This window comes from Diceros bicornis, chromosome X (assembly GCF_020826845.1).
Source record: "Diceros bicornis minor isolate mBicDic1 chromosome X, mDicBic1.mat.cur, whole genome shotgun sequence".
In the NCBI taxonomy this organism is placed as follows: Eukaryota; Metazoa; Chordata; class Mammalia; order Perissodactyla; family Rhinocerotidae; genus Diceros; species Diceros bicornis.
Genome location: NC_080781.1, coordinates 115,018,517 through 115,035,808, shown reverse-complemented (window position 1 = coordinate 115,035,808; position 17,292 = coordinate 115,018,517). Strand labels below are relative to the sequence as shown.

Genomic DNA, 17,292 nt, shown 5'->3' with positions numbered 1-17,292 from the left:
ATTTCAGTGACCCAGGTTCACGGGTTCAGATCCCAGGCACGGACCTACCTATACCACTCATCAGTGGCCATGCTGCAGCAGCAACCCACATACAAAATAGAGGAAGACAGAGTCATCCAGTGGTCTTTCAAGCAACCAGGAAAATAGCTGTCCCTCTCAAGGGAGGAAATCAGCAGAGTATCAGAAAAGTCCTGCCTGCACTTTCGTGAGGCTACTTTCTCAATATTTGCCACTGCTCATTTGTCTCACCTTGGACCAATGAGATGAGCAGTTCAGTCACTCAAGTCCTTTCATGAAAGTCTTTTTGATGTTGCCCCCCAGAACTGCAAAAATAACTAGATGTTATTTCACTTGGGTTTACCCAAAGGCCATACTGTATGCAAGGCAAAGGAGTCACCTCTGATCTATTCTGTATCCCAAATCAGGCTCTCTACTGTCATCTAACCAAACTCATCAAAAAAATTTATGATGTGTGCACCAGATAATACCATATAGTTCTAGCTCCTAACATTCACTAGGCAATCAACAACCATTTGTTTAATGAATTAAATGAAATCCATCAAATTTGCTATCATCTATAGAATTTAACACTCCAAACCCCCCGCCCCCGCAACTCTTTCAAAGTAATTCCTTGTCCCAACAGAGAAATTAAATTCTAACAAAATTATTTTGCCTTCCTTTTCCCCCTAATGCATGCCAAAGCATCTCTTCTTCCCTGACTTCTCACTCTTCTCAGCTCCAGCCAGTGGCGGGTCTCACTGAGGTGCAGGTCAGTCAGAAGGGAGGTGTGGTTTCTTTAGGCTGTTGGGAGATCTTCTAACGGGACAGACTCAGCTTCTTCAGCAACAAATTAGTTCTGTGGGGCTCAGAAACACAAACACAGGCCCTCATCTATAGAACTGAAACAAAACAAAAACAAGAAGCAAAGATGAACACTGTAGTTTAAAAGGAACAACAGCATTTTCAAGGGAAAGCAGTGCACCTAAAATTCAATATAGCTTATAACTCTAAAAGCACATGGCTGTTCCCAGCCAAAGACATGGCATTTTCAGGAAAAAAGAGGTTAATAAGAAAACAAAAAAGAGTGAAAAAGATAAAAGAGTCTTCATGCCTTCAGCTTCTCCAAGGTGTCAACCAATCAGCATCGGTCAGCCAGAATCCACCACCTGTGAACTCAAGTGCAATTAGGAGAAATCCCTACTTCAGAAGTAAGTGTGCTACTCAAAAGTAGTCTATCTTTGTTAAAATAAATGTATAAGAATATATATACATATATAGTTGTGTGTGTGTTATATTTGTGTGTGTGTATTCACAATAATAAAAAGCAATTAATCTGGGTAATAGGATAATGGATTTTTTAATTTGATTTTTTTATATCATAATTTTGGTTTCAAATTTTCTGTGAAGTAAATGAGTTACTTTTTGATCAGAAAGGGGGGTCTCAGAAAACTGGTTTTTGTTTGGAGTGTTTCCATTCTTACTTACCTTCCTGAAGTTAGTGAGTTTGTCCTGGGTCCAGGCCTTCACTTTCAACTGCCATAGAGGCTTTCTTGCATTTATAGCAGGCCTTGCGCCATGAAAAATTCTTTGCTTTACACCATGGACAGTCCCAATTCTTTGGACTGTAGTGTGAGGCAGGCTTCCTCTGGTGTTGGGATTCGGAGGCTTTTTTCTCTTTAGGTTGCTTGGCCTTCTGCCCCTGAGGCTGCTGCTTTTTGGGGCTTTTCTTCACATCATGGCTCCTGCTGCCCTCCAGGGGGGATGTCAGCTTGGGCCTCTCTGGACCTTCTTCTTGGCTGTGGCTCTTGTTGTTCCCCAGGGGATATTTCTGGGGCATCACTGGACATTCCTTCTGGCTGTTACTTCTGCTGTCTCCCAAGGGGGCTGTCCCCTGAGGCCTCTCCACATCTTCTGGGTTGTGGCTCCTGATGTCCCCTAGGGAGGTCATCCCCTGGGGACACACAGGACCTTCCTCTTGGCTGTGGCTTCTGCTGTCCCCCAGGGAACATGCCCCCTGGAGGTTCTCAGAATATTCCTCCTGGCCATAGCACCTCTGGTCACACAGTGGGGCCGTCTCACCCTGGGCCCCCACTGCAACCCACAGGCCAGGTGGGTAGAGCCCCGGAGGAGGCATCTGAGGTGCAATTGCTGCTGTTGCTGTTGCTGCCGCTGCTGCTTCTGCTTCCGGGACTACTGAGGGTGGTACAGGTGATGAGTATGGGAATCCCACTGGGAATGGCGCATGGAATGGGGATGGATACGGCACTGGCATTAGCAGAGGGGGTTGCATAGCCTGTGCCCAGGGGCTCGAGGATCCTGGCATGTAAGGCACAGCTGCCGGGTCTGCCATCTGGGCCTCTGAAAGCCGCATGCTCTGCATTCCCACATCTACGGGCCATGTCGCAGCCCCAGGCTGTTCGGCTCCCGTGATCTCCTGAGGCAATGGGTCTGTCTGGACCGACCTCTCTCCCTGGAGCAGTTCCCCGCGCAACGCATCACGCTCAGCCATCGCTTGCTGCACAGAGGCCAGCGTGCATCGTAGCTGCACAGCTACCTCTTCGCGCTCCTTGCTCAGCTGCTGCAGCTGGGAAGCCAGAGCCCAGGAAGCCGCCTCGCGCTCCTCTACCTGCTCCTGCAGCTGCCGGACCCGGTACGCCTGCTGCTCCTGCTGCCTCGCGGCCACACGCACGCTCAAGGCCAGCGCGCTCCAGGCGCAGGCCTTTTTGATGGCCCGCGGCACCTGCGGGTCGGCCACAACCATCTGAAGCCGGTTCTCTACCTCATTCCAGGACCGGGAGCGGAGGCCCATGTAGAAATCTGGGCTGCCCCCGTTCATGAGGACTTCATTGTTGATGAACTTGATCACCTCCTTGTGGCGGAAGCCGCTGGCGTGGTCCCCATAGTTCACGGCCATGGCCGCTGCGGCCTAGTCAGCCGAGCGCCTCACAGGCGACGCGGCCCGTGCCGCGCCGGGTAAAGGCTGCTGCCGCCACCAGTTCCGCCCCTCACCGCCCGCTCGGTCCTCCTTCAGTCCTAGCCCAGTCCCGGCCGCCTCCTCCGCCTCTTTCCTTCCTCACGCCCTCGTTTTCCTCGCAAAGAGTAAGACCGAGTCCCTCACCACACCAACCCCTACCGGGCGATGGCGTCACACGTCACAGAGGCGACACGACGGCGTCACACGTCACAGAGAAGACCTCTGAGTCACGCCACAAGGCCTGCTGGGACCGACCTCCTAGGCAGAGCGCCCCCTACAGGGCGAACAGGCCAGAGGGCGGCGCTGGGTACTGCAGTGAGCCGGAACAGGGAGGGAGTGCTGTGGATCCATTGGAGATAGCTAATAGTGGCCACTCAACTAACCCAGGAGGTAAGTTACACACACACACACACACACACACACACACACACACACGCCTGGTCTAAAATTAAGGAGGAGTCAGAGGAAGTCAGAAAAATTCTGGGGGAGGGAGGAAGAGAGTTGAAGTGGAGGAGACTGGGGTCCCAGGACCCCTGGTTCAGGGAGGTAAATAGAGTACAAGCCTGGAATCTATCAAAACCCAGAAAAGGGGCAGGACCGCGTTGAGAGAGAAGGCTGTGCTTGCACTACTGCTGTGGGGAAGGCGATGAGGTTGCATGTTGGGGCAGCAGTGGGAACTAGGTGAATGAGAGCAGAATATGCCACCCCAAAATATGCCCCTTTGGCTTATTGATTATTTTGAATTAAAGTTATGTAAGAAACAGCTGGTACAAGAAGGACACTGACCCTCCTTTGTTCCCCTTAAAGCAGGAAATAAATCTCCCACATGAAAGATACACTCTCTATACCAGGAAGGTAGAAGGCATCCTTATCACCAGAAATAGGGAATTTAGGGCCTAGAAGGCTGTATAAATAAACCTTGTTATTTCTTCGCTAATTTACTACCCCAAATCCAAACCTCTTTATCTGTCAATTTTTCACAGTTATTCTTTCTTTGTCTAAAAGGTGTAAAAGCCGCCTGCTTTGGTCACTTTGAATCTCATATTTTTATGGGGCTCCTATATGTACAAAATTAAATTTATCTCCTGTTAATCTGTCTTATGTCAATTTAATTATTAGGCCAGCCAAAGAACCTAGAAGGGAAGAAGAGAAAAAGGTTTCCACAGCTACAGTTTTGGCACTCAATGTGGGGCCCTCCACTGGCTGGACATTACTCACTCCAGGGCTGCTGCAGCTGAGAGATGGCTAGGACCTCTAACAAAAGCCAGCAGGGGGCCGCCCCGGGGCAGCCCCGCGGCTTGGAGATTGGGTGCGCACGCTCCGCTACTGGAGGCCCCGGTTCGGTCCACGGGCGCCCACCGACACGCTGCTTGTCCGGCGGTGCTGGGGTGGCATCCCACGTGCAGCGGCTAGAAGGATGTGCAGCTTGACATACAGCTATCTACTGGGACTTTGGGGAAAAAAAAAATAAATAAAATTATAAAAAAAAAAAGCCAGCAGAAGGTAAGAATTCTAAGGTGTCCCTATTAAGATTCCAATGGCATTTTTACAGTAGAAAAAACACTCCTAAAATTTATATGGGACCACAAAAGACCCTGAATAGCCAAAGATATCCTGAGAAAGAAGAAAAAAGAAGGAGGCATGACACTTCCTGTTTCAAGCTATACTGTAAAGCTATAGTCATCAAAACAGTATGGTACTGGCATAAAAACAGACAAATAGGCCAATGAAACAGAATTGATAGCCCAGAAAAAAACCCTAGCATATACGGTCAACTAATATTTGACAAGAGAGCTAAGCACGCACAATGGAGAAAAGACAGTCGTTTCAGTAAATGGTGCTGGGATAATTGAATATTCACATGTAAAGTAATTGAACTAGACTCATATCTTACACCACTCACAAAAATTAACTTAAAATGGATTAGACTTAAATGTAAGACTTGAAACCATGAAACTCCTAGAAGAAAACTTAGGAATAAAGCTCTTTGACATGAGTCTTGGCAATGATTTTTTGGATATGACACCTAAAGCATAAGCAACAAAATAAAAAACAAATGGGACTACATCAAGCTAAAAAGCTTCTGCACAACAAAAGAAACCATCAACAAAGTGAAAAGACAACTTACGGAATGGGAAAAAATATTTGCAAACTATGTCTGATAAGGAGTTAATATCTAAAATTTAGAAAGAACTCATACAACTCAATAGCAAAAAACAACCCAATTTAAAAATGGGCAAAGGACCTGAATAGACATTTCTCCAAAGAACATATACAAAAGACCAACAAGTACGTGAAAAGATGCTCAACATCACTAGTCATTAGGGAAATGCAAATTAAAACTGCAGTGAGGTATCACTTCATGCCTATTAGAATGGCCATCATCAAAAAGACAAGAGATAACAAATGCTGGCATGGATGTGGAGAAAAGAGAACCCTTGTGTGCTCTTGGTGGGAATTATGGAAAACAGTATGGAGGATCCTCAAAAAATTAAAAATAGAACAACCATATGATCCAGCAATTCTACTTCTGGGAATATATCCAAAGGAGACAAAATACTAACTCAAAAGGATTGGCACCCCCATGTTCATAGCAGCGTTATTTATAATAGCCAAGATAGGGGAACAACCTAAGTGTCCATTGATGGATGAATGGATAAAGAAGTTGTGGTATATATATACAATGGGATATTATTCAACCATAAAAAAAAAAAACAAGGAAATCCTACCATTTACGACAACATAGACAGACCTTGAAGGCTTTATACTAAATAAAATAAATCAGACAGAGAAAGACAAACAAGGTGGTCCCCTCTTATCCACAAGGGATATGTTCTAAGACCCCCCAGTGGATGCCTGAAACCACAGATAGTATCGAACCCTATATATACTATGTTTTTTCCTATACACGTTGCCATCAATCAGAACACGTTTTCTGTTCTGATTTTATGGCTTCAGCCCATGAATTTAATGTCTTTTCTATCTTAACTAAACACTTACCATGCACTGTGGCCATAACTTTTGTAGTTTGAGGTGTGACAGCAAAACTAGCATGAATTTCTTTTTCTTTCTTCACAATTTCACAATTAGAAGACTCGTTCTTACTATAGATTTTAGCAACTTCAGCATACGATTTTTTTTCTTTATTAAGTCAAGAACTTTCAATTTTTCACTTAAAGAAAGTACTTTATGGCATCTCTTTGGCATATTCGAATTGCTAGCATCACTACTCTTGTGCTTTGAGGTCATTATTAAGTAAAATAAGAGTTACCTGAACACAAGCACTGTGATACTGCGACAGTCAATCTGATAACCAAGATGGAGTAACTAATGAGCTGGTAGTGTATACACTGTGTATATGCTGGACAAAGGGATAATTCACATCCTGGGCAGGACGGAGAGGGGATGGTGCAAGATTTCATCACGCTACTCAGAACAGCTTGCAATTCAAAACATATAAATTGTTTATTTCTGGAATTTTCCATTTAATATTTTCAGACCTCAGTTGACCTAGGGTAACTGAAATCACAGCAAGCAAAACCACCGATAAGGAGGGGACCAGTGTACTGTATGACCTCACTAGTATGTGGAATCTAAAAAAAACTCATGAAAAAAGAGATCAGATTTGTGGTTACAAGAGGTGGAGAGTGGAGGGAGGGGAAATTGAAGGATGGTGGTCAAAAGGTACAAACTTCTAGTTATAAGATAAGTAAGTACTAGGGATATAATGTACAACATGATGACTATGGCTAATACTGCTGTATGATATGTAGAAAAGTTAAAAGAGTAAATCTTATGAGTTCTCATCACAAGGAGAAATTGTTTTTCCTTTTTTCTTTCTTTTCTTTTTATTGTATCTATATGAGAAGATGGATGTTAGCTGAACCTATTGTGTTAATCATTTCACAATATGTGTAATCAAACCATCATGCTGTATGCCTTAAACTCATACCGTGATGTATGTCAATTATTTCTCAATAAAACTGGAAAAAAGAAAAATAAAGAAAAAAAAGAAAGTAAGGATTCTTACCATGTCAGTCTCCCAGATCTCTGCCTGCAGGGTCTGGTAGAATTGAGAGTGGTGAGAGTCCTTTTCTTTTTCTAAATTTAGTTTAGCAGGAGAAAATATTTGTGTGAATTAGTTCCTTGAGGATAGCAACTCGGGTAAAGATTTGTTGTGAGTACTCTTGTTTTCTATTGATCTATTTTTTCCCAGAGATGGTCATTGCTTTCTTTTGTCTCTGTCTTTTGTGTTATTTGTCATAACAAGGAAAACCATAGGGTAAAATGCAGGCCTAAGTCCTATAAGCCTGTTGGTCAAGCCGGCCTCACAAACTGGTGAGTTCATGGTTCTCACCAGACTGCCGTCTGTTTAGACAAACTTTGCTGTGAGCTCCCTATGTAAAAACCAGATGAGGTTTTTATTTCGTCTTATTCTATGTCCTGAGAGCTTGGCAATGTGACCACTGGGAATATTCTCACTGATCTCTGCCAGCCAGAAGGTGCAAGTACCAGCTTGCATCTAGTGGCCAGCGAAATAGGGTGGGAATCTGAGACAGAAAGTCACAAGAAGCATCTCTTTGTCCAACTGTGCCAGCTCTCAGGGGATTTTGTCATAAGGGGTCCCATTCCATAAGGGACCTTTGTCTTCTCAACCTTTGTTGTCTTGTTAGTGCTGGAAAAGTCCCATTCCAGTAGCACCTGTCCAGTGTCTCAGATTAGTGGGTCTGTGACTGGAAGCATCTCACGTTCTCATGGGAAACCAGAGACACCGTTTTCACCAAACCATTCTTATCGCCTGTGACAAAGAAGATTTTTCCTTTCTTAACCTAACTCAAGGAGTGAACTTTCTGGATCTTGTGAGGGCTGCATCTTTTGCACTCTTTTTGGACAACTCTCGCATCCATGGTTAAGCCATAAAAAGGCTTATTGGTTTGAGTCACTATTGAGATTAATATAAGATCCTATTTATCAATAGCCAGAGGATGAGTCCTTTGAATTGGAAAAACTTCTATATTTGAAGAAAAAGTTTTTAGAGATCTCTCATCCTAAACAATTTTCTTATTAGTACCTACAGAAAGACCACGTTAAAAAGTGGATACAAAGGAGTATAATGGCTAGCCTTAGGTACTCCTGTAACAAGATGAAAGAACAGAAATTAGACTTGGAACAAAAATTAAAGTCTAAATCCAACGTAAATTCCTCTTCTTAAAATCCAGCCCCATCCCCTCAGCAAATTCCCTTAACTCACAAAACTCCTCCACCTTCCCCAGAAAATCCCTTAAACACCCAGCTGTCTATTTCAACTTCCCTTTCCCTATGAGATTTATCAAGAACACTCCAGCCTGATTTCCAGGTGTCCAAGGTATACTGGTTACTCATGTGAATGCTAAAAGCCAGGAAGTGAATTTAGCAGAAGCACCAAGACAGGCAGAAGTGCTCACTTTGCTGTCCCTTACAGCTCCTCCTACTTTCCAGGGCTCTGTACTCAGGCTCTACCAGCTTCAGGCCTTCCTATGCAATGTCCTTTGCAGGTGTATCCAGATCTGTTAAATTATAAAGCCCTTTACCTCCGGTTTTAGATCATACTAAATTTAGAGAGATGTTAGAAAGATTAATGACCATTCACATCCCCACTCACAGGTACCTTGACTGGCTGCTGAGAGGTGTTCTTCTCACCATGATTATCCTGTAATTGGCAGATAAGCCAGATGGCTCCCTGGTAAAAAAAAAAAAACAAAAAAACAAAAAAAAACACATAAAAAACAACCTTACAGAGGAAAGAGATGACCAGAATTTCTCCCAGGCCTCCTAAGAATGACCAAGAAGTGGCTCAGATGGAGGCAAATGTTCAGGGGCTAATAGAAGCAATAGTAGAGGCTTTTCTCTCTAAGGTGAATTGGTCCATGGTTGAATTGTACACTCAGAAAAAAGGACAGCATTCGAAGGCCTTTGTTAAACACTTCATACAAACTTTGTAAAGGCATACTGCACTAAACCCTGAAGCTTCAGAACATAGAAATATTTTGATTTCTGTCTTAGTTGGAAATCTTCTCCCTGATATAAAGAAGTGAATTGAAGAAAATGTAGTTGGATGGGCAGGTCAGCCACTTGATATCATTCAGGCTGCAACCCAATTCTTTGATTACTTAAAAACAACTGTCTTTGCAAACCCAGAAATACAGCTCTAAAAGAAATTCAAAGTCCACCTAACCTTACCAATCCCCAAACCTCCCCTATTCATCTCAAAGTGCTTGTGGATATTGTAAAAGATCAGGACTTTAGAAACAGAACTGTCCTGCACTTAAGAAACAGAAGTAAAAATTTAAATAGTAATTACCCTAGACTTCTGATAATAGAGAAATATACCCCAAAACTCCTAGGGGAAAACATATATTCTTTCTCTGTCCCTTGAAGATGTAAATTTTACTGTGTCTTTGAAATGTGAACACCCCGGGAGATAACTAAAACACTACCCACGATTGCCTGAGACTAAAGGAAAAGAGGATTTTTAAAATACAAACTGCTATAAAAGCTCCTTTACCCAAACTCTAGCCTGTAGCCTCCATAAGATTACTTGTCAAAGACAAATACAAATCTTAAAAGTTTTCTCCACAAATATTAGTAAAAAGTTTTAGCCATCTGAGAGAGCAAACTTAACTTATTCCAACTGCCAGAAACACAATTTAGATCCAACTGTTATTTATAAATTAATGGGTTTTGTATTACTGTACCTGCTTCATGGCTAAAATTTTAGAACGAAAGCTATACCATCTCTGTTTGCATCTGTTTGTATGTTTATGTATGTATATAAATGCATGTTATGTATATGTGATACATTACTACCTTGGATGGTATTGCCAAAATCAATTTGTTAAAAAAGACTCTGTTTAATTGGCTTAAAGAAAAATAAGTGCTTATCAATTAAATATTTCTAAGTTCTCAGAAATATAGAAACTAACCCAAATGCTTCTTAAGTTCACATGATCTGAGATAATCTTCAATGAATAAAAGATAGTTAAGATGTTGGTTTAATTAAAATAGGCACATCTTCGGATCTATCAGCATTAAATATAATGCAGACATGCAACTTTTTTTGTGTGTGTGTGTGTTAGGAAGATCAGCCCTGACCTAACATCCAGGCCAATCCTCCTCTTTTTGCTAAGGAAGACTGACCCTGAGCTAACATCCGTGCCGATCTTCCTCCACTTTATGTGGGATGCCACCACAGCATGGCCTGACTAGCAGTGTGTCGGTGCGCACCGGGGATCCAAACCTGGGCCACCAGCAGCGGAGCATGTGCACTTAACTGCTACACCACGGGGCCAGCCCCAGACATGCAACTTTTATTCTACCTGGGTTTATTAGTCAAATAAGCTCATATTATCTCTGTTACAAAATTTGTCAGCAAGAAAAACAACTTAAGATGATGGCTAGCTGTTTTAATGTCTCATAAAGTTTTCATGAGTAATCTAAATATGATGGTTAAAAACAAGTCATTTAAATAGATGTAAATGAGATAAAAAGTTTAAGTAAAGTTTTCAACAGTAATTATATTTTATAATATGTCTATTTAAATAGTTTCCAAAATCTTTTTGGTAACTTGAAACCTTAAAGTTTTTATAAATTAAGTTGAATGATGGAAATTTGTTGAATATTTAGATCACTTCCAAATAAGATAAAATACTGAAACATGAATTACTGAACATAGGTTCAACCACTTTTGGATTCTTATTACAGACAAACTAAAGATATTTGGATCCATCAGTAAACATGTCTTGTGCCACACTGGAAAATTATACTATAAAAAAAGACATATGTTTCTAGAAATGATGAGTATGAGGTTTGGAGATGTGTTTGTTAAAGAAAAAAGAGTAATTTTGTCTAAATTAGAGAATCTGCTTATTTCTGAATGAGAAAAAAAGAATAAAGCACAAACTAAATGGATATAGAAAGTTGGTAAGAGAGAAAGGAAAAAAATCTTTGTGTAGTCAAGCTGGCTAAAATTGAATAAGTTTATTATAAGGGTTTTTTTAAAAAAATATAAGCTTTAATATCAATAGTGTACTTATGCTTATGTGAAATTAAAACTTAATTTTCTTTCATCTGATAAAAGGACAAAGGTTTCAAATTTAATTTTCTTTCATCTGATAAAAGGACAGAAGTTTCTTGGATTATTGATCTGCTCCTGATAGGAAATTGTGAAAGGTTTTTCTTTACCTTTTAAGTAATCTGCCTAGAAAACAAAGATTCTGTATTTTACCAAAATAATTTACTGTGGTTCATGCTGTCTTCATCAGGTCTTTGATTACTTAAAACTGAGTCTTCTCAATATTAAAAGAGCTAAGTTTTTTTCACAACAGTGTAACCTTCTGTATCTGCCTTTCAATTGTCACTTAGTTAAATGGATAACTAAGTATTGTTTCACAGTGATCTGTGACTCTATTTAATCAAGTATTTTGGGCCGGCCCCGTGGCTTAGTGGTTAAGTGTGCACGCTCCGCTGCTGGCGGTCTGGGTTCGGATCCCGGGCGCGCACCGACGCACCGCTTCTCTGGCCATGCTGAAGCCGCGTCCCACATACAGCAACTAGAAGGATGTGCAGCTATGACAGACAACTATCTACTGGGGCTTTGGGGGAAAAATAAATAAATAAAATCTTTAAAAAAAAATCAAGTATTTTAAAATTTTTTGATAATTTTGACAAACTTCCCAAAAATAAAATTCTAAATGAAGTCTTTTTGACATCAAACTAGCTTTGGGATTTTCCAGAGGGTCCCTGGAACATCTCTAAAGATTTATTCTCTCCTTATAAAAAGAGAGATGTTAAAGTAATTAGGCTTATTTGATATGTTAAATTACATAGGAAACATTGTCAAATAAGAAGTGATGTTTAACTCTCTTAGGTTATATTTGTATTGGTATTTTTATTAATATAAGTATTACAGAAATTGTATAAAATTCCTAAAAATCTGATATGTAATGCTATCAGTCATAATTCCAGTTGTCATCTTAAAATGTTGTGTGTCACAGAATAAGCAAATTTCCTTGCTGATTATATTATAGTGAGGTCTCATCAGATCTTTAACCATGGCCATTTTTAAGTCTTTTGCCATTTATAGACAGTTATTGTTTTACTCTGATGCTTTTGCAAAAATGTTCCTGCAAAAGTGCTTCATCTTCAAGGAGACTCATGGAAAGGACTCTAACAAGTACAGATTTCTGATAACTTTCAGATCATACCACTAAACTGGGTAAGAATTTTCAGAATTCTAATGGAGAAACTGATGGCTTTATAAAACTGCTAACAATAGATCAAGATCAACAAGAATTAATTACATGGGACTGAATGAACTGGTGAGGGGGGAGGGGAGGACGCTTATTATTTTTTTGACTTTTTGTTTGAAACATTATTGGTTATTTAATGTTTTGTTTTTCCAGATTTAAGAAAACCTTTTTCTCTTTTCTCTTAAGCTATCAGCAATGTGGTAAAGTATACCTTTGTGGAAAAAGATGAAACAATTACTTTTTATCCCTACCTGATTCTGCCAGAATTCAGAAACTCTTAATTAGTTTTCTTGTTTTCATGGCAGTATAGTTATTTGCATAAGTTCAACATTAATCTGTTCTCCTCATAACAGGGCATAATTGGAAACATTGGTTATATTACCAAGGCTTTGACTGGAATGTCATATTTGAGAGAGATGTACATAGAATCAGATATGGCCAGACAGCTTTAAGGAACTAAGGTTGCCTTCGGGAAGCCAATAAAGTCCCTTGGAAATAGAGCCTGGTACCTTGCTTACAGGGTACCAGACAGCCTTACCAGGTGAGTAAGAAGGGCACTTCCTGGCAGGCTTAGGAAACTCAGGATATTTTGGGGACCTCAAGAAGAGAAAAATTAACCAAAATTTATAGATATTGCAAGTGAAGTCTGATGGTGGGTCCTTGGTTTGGGTTCCTAATCTCAAGAGGTTTTTAAGAGTTCAATCTAAGATTCCTTATGAAAAGTTCTAGCAAAGCAGATTTAATAGAGCCTATATGGTCAACCACTATTCTTGCTGCACTTACAAAAATAATCAAGCCAAGTTTAATGAGACTAGATTTATTTTGCAAACAAATTAGTCTAACTTTGATTATCTCTGATAGAAATGGGGGAGACTATAGAGAGAAAAATTATATTTCAGTAAAATATATAATACATCCTTGTGGATATCAGATTTTAGTCCCATTCATTGTGTTCATGGTTTTGTTATCTACCTGTAAACTGGACTAGATCCTGAATTCTTCTAGTTTCCTCCAATAACGGACCACAACTCTCTGAACTAATGTTTCCAATTTTTCTCCCACCCTTCTGGCTTGGAATCAATGAGAACTAACATTTCCCTTTTCCTAAAGCCATGCCAGCTAAAGCTGGACAATTTGATATAAACCTCAGAGAAATCACAACAGCTCATATATGGACAATCTTCATGCCTTTGGTTGTGTGAGCCACTCAGAAAGATCACCAGAGACATATAAGCTGCAAACCAGGAAAATCTGTCAGATTGCCACTGCATGCCCTCACTCCACCTGAAGATGCTTTGAGCCCAACATCTAGAAATCTTCTCAACTGGCTACCCTCAGGATTCACACTGAGTTTATAGTCTGCTCTAACCATTAACCATTAATTTTCTTCATTTCCATAGAAATGCCTCTTATTAAATTCCTGGTGCAAATAGTTGCACCATATAGGCCTAGCTTTGGGAGCCCACCTGCAACACTACCTCCCAAAATGAGACACAACTGTTTAACTGAACTGACCTATTTTAAAAACTAAGAGACAAGTTCAGTTAAGTAATGGAGCAGTTTACCAACTCAGCTTCTGAATTGTGAAACTCCTTGGAAGTTTCAAAGGTGGGGCTGAAGGAGAACAGAATATCCCATGCCGAAATATGCCACCTTGCATATGCTTATTTTGAATTAAAGTTACTTAAGAAACAGTTGGTTCAAGAAGGACACTCTGGGGCCGGCCCCATGGCCTAGTGGTTAAGTTTGGTGCACACTGCTTTGGTGGCCCAGGTTCGGTTCCCAGGTGCAGACCTACACCACTTATCAGCAATCATGCTGTGGCAGCAACCCACATACAAAATAGAGGAAGATTAGCACAGATGTTGGCTCAGGGTGAATCTTCCTCAGCCAAAAAAAAAAAAAAAAAAAAGAAGGACACTCTGACCCTCCTTAGTGCCCCTGAAATCAGGAAATAAATCTCCCATGCGAAAGGTACCCTCCCTCTACCAGGAGGGTAGACACAGGGTTATCACCAGAAATAGGGAATTTAAGGCCAAGAAGGCTGTATAATAAACCTTGTTACTTCTTCACTAATTTACTACCCCAAACCTAAACCTCTTTCTCTTGTCATTTTTTTCACAAATTTATTATTTCTTTGTGTAAAATGTATAAAAGCTACATGCTTTGGTCATTTCTTTGAGTCTCATATTTTTAAGGGGCTCCGTATATACGATGATATTGAATTTGTTTTTCTCCTGTTAATATACCTATGTCAACGTAATTACTAGACCAGCCAAAGAACCTGGAAGGGAAAAAGGAAAAATTTTTCTGCCCCTACCCAAGCTCAGTTGTGTACCCTGTACCTGAGTAAAGGGACAGCCTTGCAGCTATGAGAGATTACAAGGTTCAAACCATTGATGAAGGCTGGCGTGGGCCACTGGAAAGAGAACCACTGTGATGGTTGAGTGGATAAGGAGGAAAGGGAAGCTAGACCAAGATGTTCTGGGAAAATAGGGAACTTCCAAGGACAGGAAGCCACAATAAGGGTGAGTGACCTGATTCAATGAAGAGAAGGGAAGGACATTTCAGACTTTAGCACTCCAAACTGAAGTACTCTGATGGATGATGAGACAATGTTTGTGAATATGTATGGGAGAGGTGAATTATAGTGAAGATGTTGGATCTCAGATGTTTCTGGGGGCTTCCAGAGGACACCACAAGTCGTGTAGAGGGATTTTCCATTATGGACTGGGGGAAAGGGAGCTGCTCTTTGCTCAGCTCCTTCTCTTATTCATCTCAGTTTCCATACTGTCCTCAAGCCTTTTGTATAGTTCAAGCCTTGCTTGCTCTCACAGAAGAATTTTCTCTTCTCAACTTAAAAGCTAAATCCTTCACCTGTGATTTAGATCCCAGCCTCTCCTATCTCCTCAGGGAGTTCAATCCAGTCATAATTTCTCCACTCTCTTCTCTATTTCAGCCTCTTCCTCTCTACTTGCTCCTTCCCTGTCATGGTATGAGCATGTTCAAGCCTCTTCCATGCTGTATAATGTTCTCATCGACATTTGCTGTACCTTAATTTCCACCCATAAAACTACGGAAAATATTCTAAGGGCACCACCAGTGACTCTTTCTCCTCTAATAATCCAAGTTTCTTCTAACTTGACCTTTCTGTACCCTTTGACTCTGTTGACCACTCCCCTTTTGAAATTCAATCCTCTCTTTTCTTCTGTAACACCAAACTCTGTTGATTTTTCTCCTGTCTTTCTGGCTGCTCCTTCTTAGTTTCCTTTTGCTGCCTGCTATTCTTTCATTCACCTATGAAATACTTGTGTCTCCCCGAGTTTTTTCCTCAGAACTCTTGTTTTTTTCTAGTCACTCTCCCTCATTCCAGACACACTCTCTGTATGATCCCATCTATTCTCTTGTTCTCGACTACCACCATTAATAGCTAAAGACTCCCAAAACTTTACATTCAGTCCTGCGCTGTGTCCCAAACTTCAGATTTACTTAACTAACAACTTCCTAGAAACCTTCACCTGGATCTTCCATTGGCACTTTATTCTCCATAAGTCCTAAAGTCATCAATCCTATTTTGGACAAATGGCTTGCCAAAGTTTTTACTATTTCTGAGAATACACTTCCTCAGAGTTGTCGCAAGGATAAATTAAGGAGGTATATATATAAAGTGATATATATATAAAATATATAAAGTAATATATATAATTATATAAAGTAATTGTCACTTTCATCATATCATCCTTATTACTATTAAAGAAGTCTTCACACAGAAGGAGGGACTTTATCTGGGATTTGAACAATGGGTAGAATTTCGATGAGGACAGTGAAGGGAAAAACAAACCTGAAATTGACAAAAGATGTTTCTCTATTATATACCAATTGACTACTTGGCCAAGATTTGTACGAAGTCACCCTGTTCTTCCATATTCCAGTTGAATTATATTGCTCAATTCATACGACAACTGCCTTTTGTGCTCTTATTCCATTATGTTTTTAGAAGCTGGCATCTGGTCCCCCACCTACCTGCCTTCTACATTTCAGGTATTTCCATGGATGCTCTTTGCTAGAGCTACACATCTGATACCACCAAGGAGGCACCATGTGTGTACTGGCATTTGTGATATTTCCAGGATCTATGTTGCCTTCTGGGTGCTGAAGGCATTATATGCCTCTGATCAGAAACAAAACATATTCTGTATACAAAAGTAGAAACAGTAGAGTTGTTGGAGAGTAGAATTAGGACTAGACTTGGAATATAAAGAAAAACGAATACACATATTAAGAAGATATAACTAAGAGGGTAACTTATTTTATATATAATAATCATATCTTTTTAGGTCAGTAATAGAAAAATAAAATGGAAAATTCTAGCATTACCCTGAAATATTAAAAATCCACATTCAGTGTGTTTGTATAGCTCTCTATATAGATAACCAGAGAGATAACAGCTTTCCCTGAAAATAGAAACATTTTTATGCTTGGACCAGTTCAACTTGCCAAGTGTTGAATAAATATTATAAGTAGCAGCACTGTTTTGCTAGCTATATAAAAAAGCATTCAGGTGTAAAAGGAGCAATTATCAATATCACAGCTCTAATTTCCAAATTGGCACTAATCATTATTGCATATTAAGTGAAGGTAGAAGTGATTCCTTTTAAACTAAAACTAAAGTTGTTCACTGATGATCTTTTCAATAGCCTTTTGCAATATTTACGTTATAAACAATAATAATGGTGCTAATAAAAACTTTCTTTTCTGGACTTTTTATACAATAATAAATAATAGATAATTTTTTAGTACGTACTCTGTGCTAGGTGCTATGCATACTTTGTGTGCTTTATCATATGCAGTCATCACTGAAGCCATGTGAGTTAAGAAACAGTATTACCTCTGTTTTTTATATAAGTAAATTGGAGCTTAAGAAAGCTAAATAACTTTTACAAGGACCCACAGCTAGTGTATGTGGAAGCCAGAACTAATACTTTGATTGGTCTGAGTACAAAACCCATGCTTCTAATATTACACTCTACT

At 40.2% G+C, this 17,292-nt stretch overlaps 1 protein-coding gene across 1 annotated transcript; it reads right to left on the bottom strand.

The window, feature by feature from the left end:
• Positions 1–1,315: 1,315 nt before the first annotated feature.
• On the bottom strand, positions 1,316–3,124 carry LOC131401407 (putative testis-expressed protein 13C). The gene has a single exon (XM_058536676.1). It carries the CDS (start codon positions 2,912–2,914, stop codon positions 1,496–1,498), a length of 1,419 nt encoding a protein of 472 aa, XP_058392659.1. The 5' UTR covers positions 2,915–3,124; the 3' UTR covers positions 1,316–1,495.
• Between the last annotated feature and the right edge of the window lie 14,168 nt (positions 3,125–17,292).

Bases quoted from the DNA above. Each gene is read 5' to 3' on its own strand.
- LOC131401407 (XM_058536676.1), bottom strand. From the start codon at position 2,914: ATGGCCGTGAACTATGGGGACCACGCCAGCGGCTTCCGCCACAAGGAG.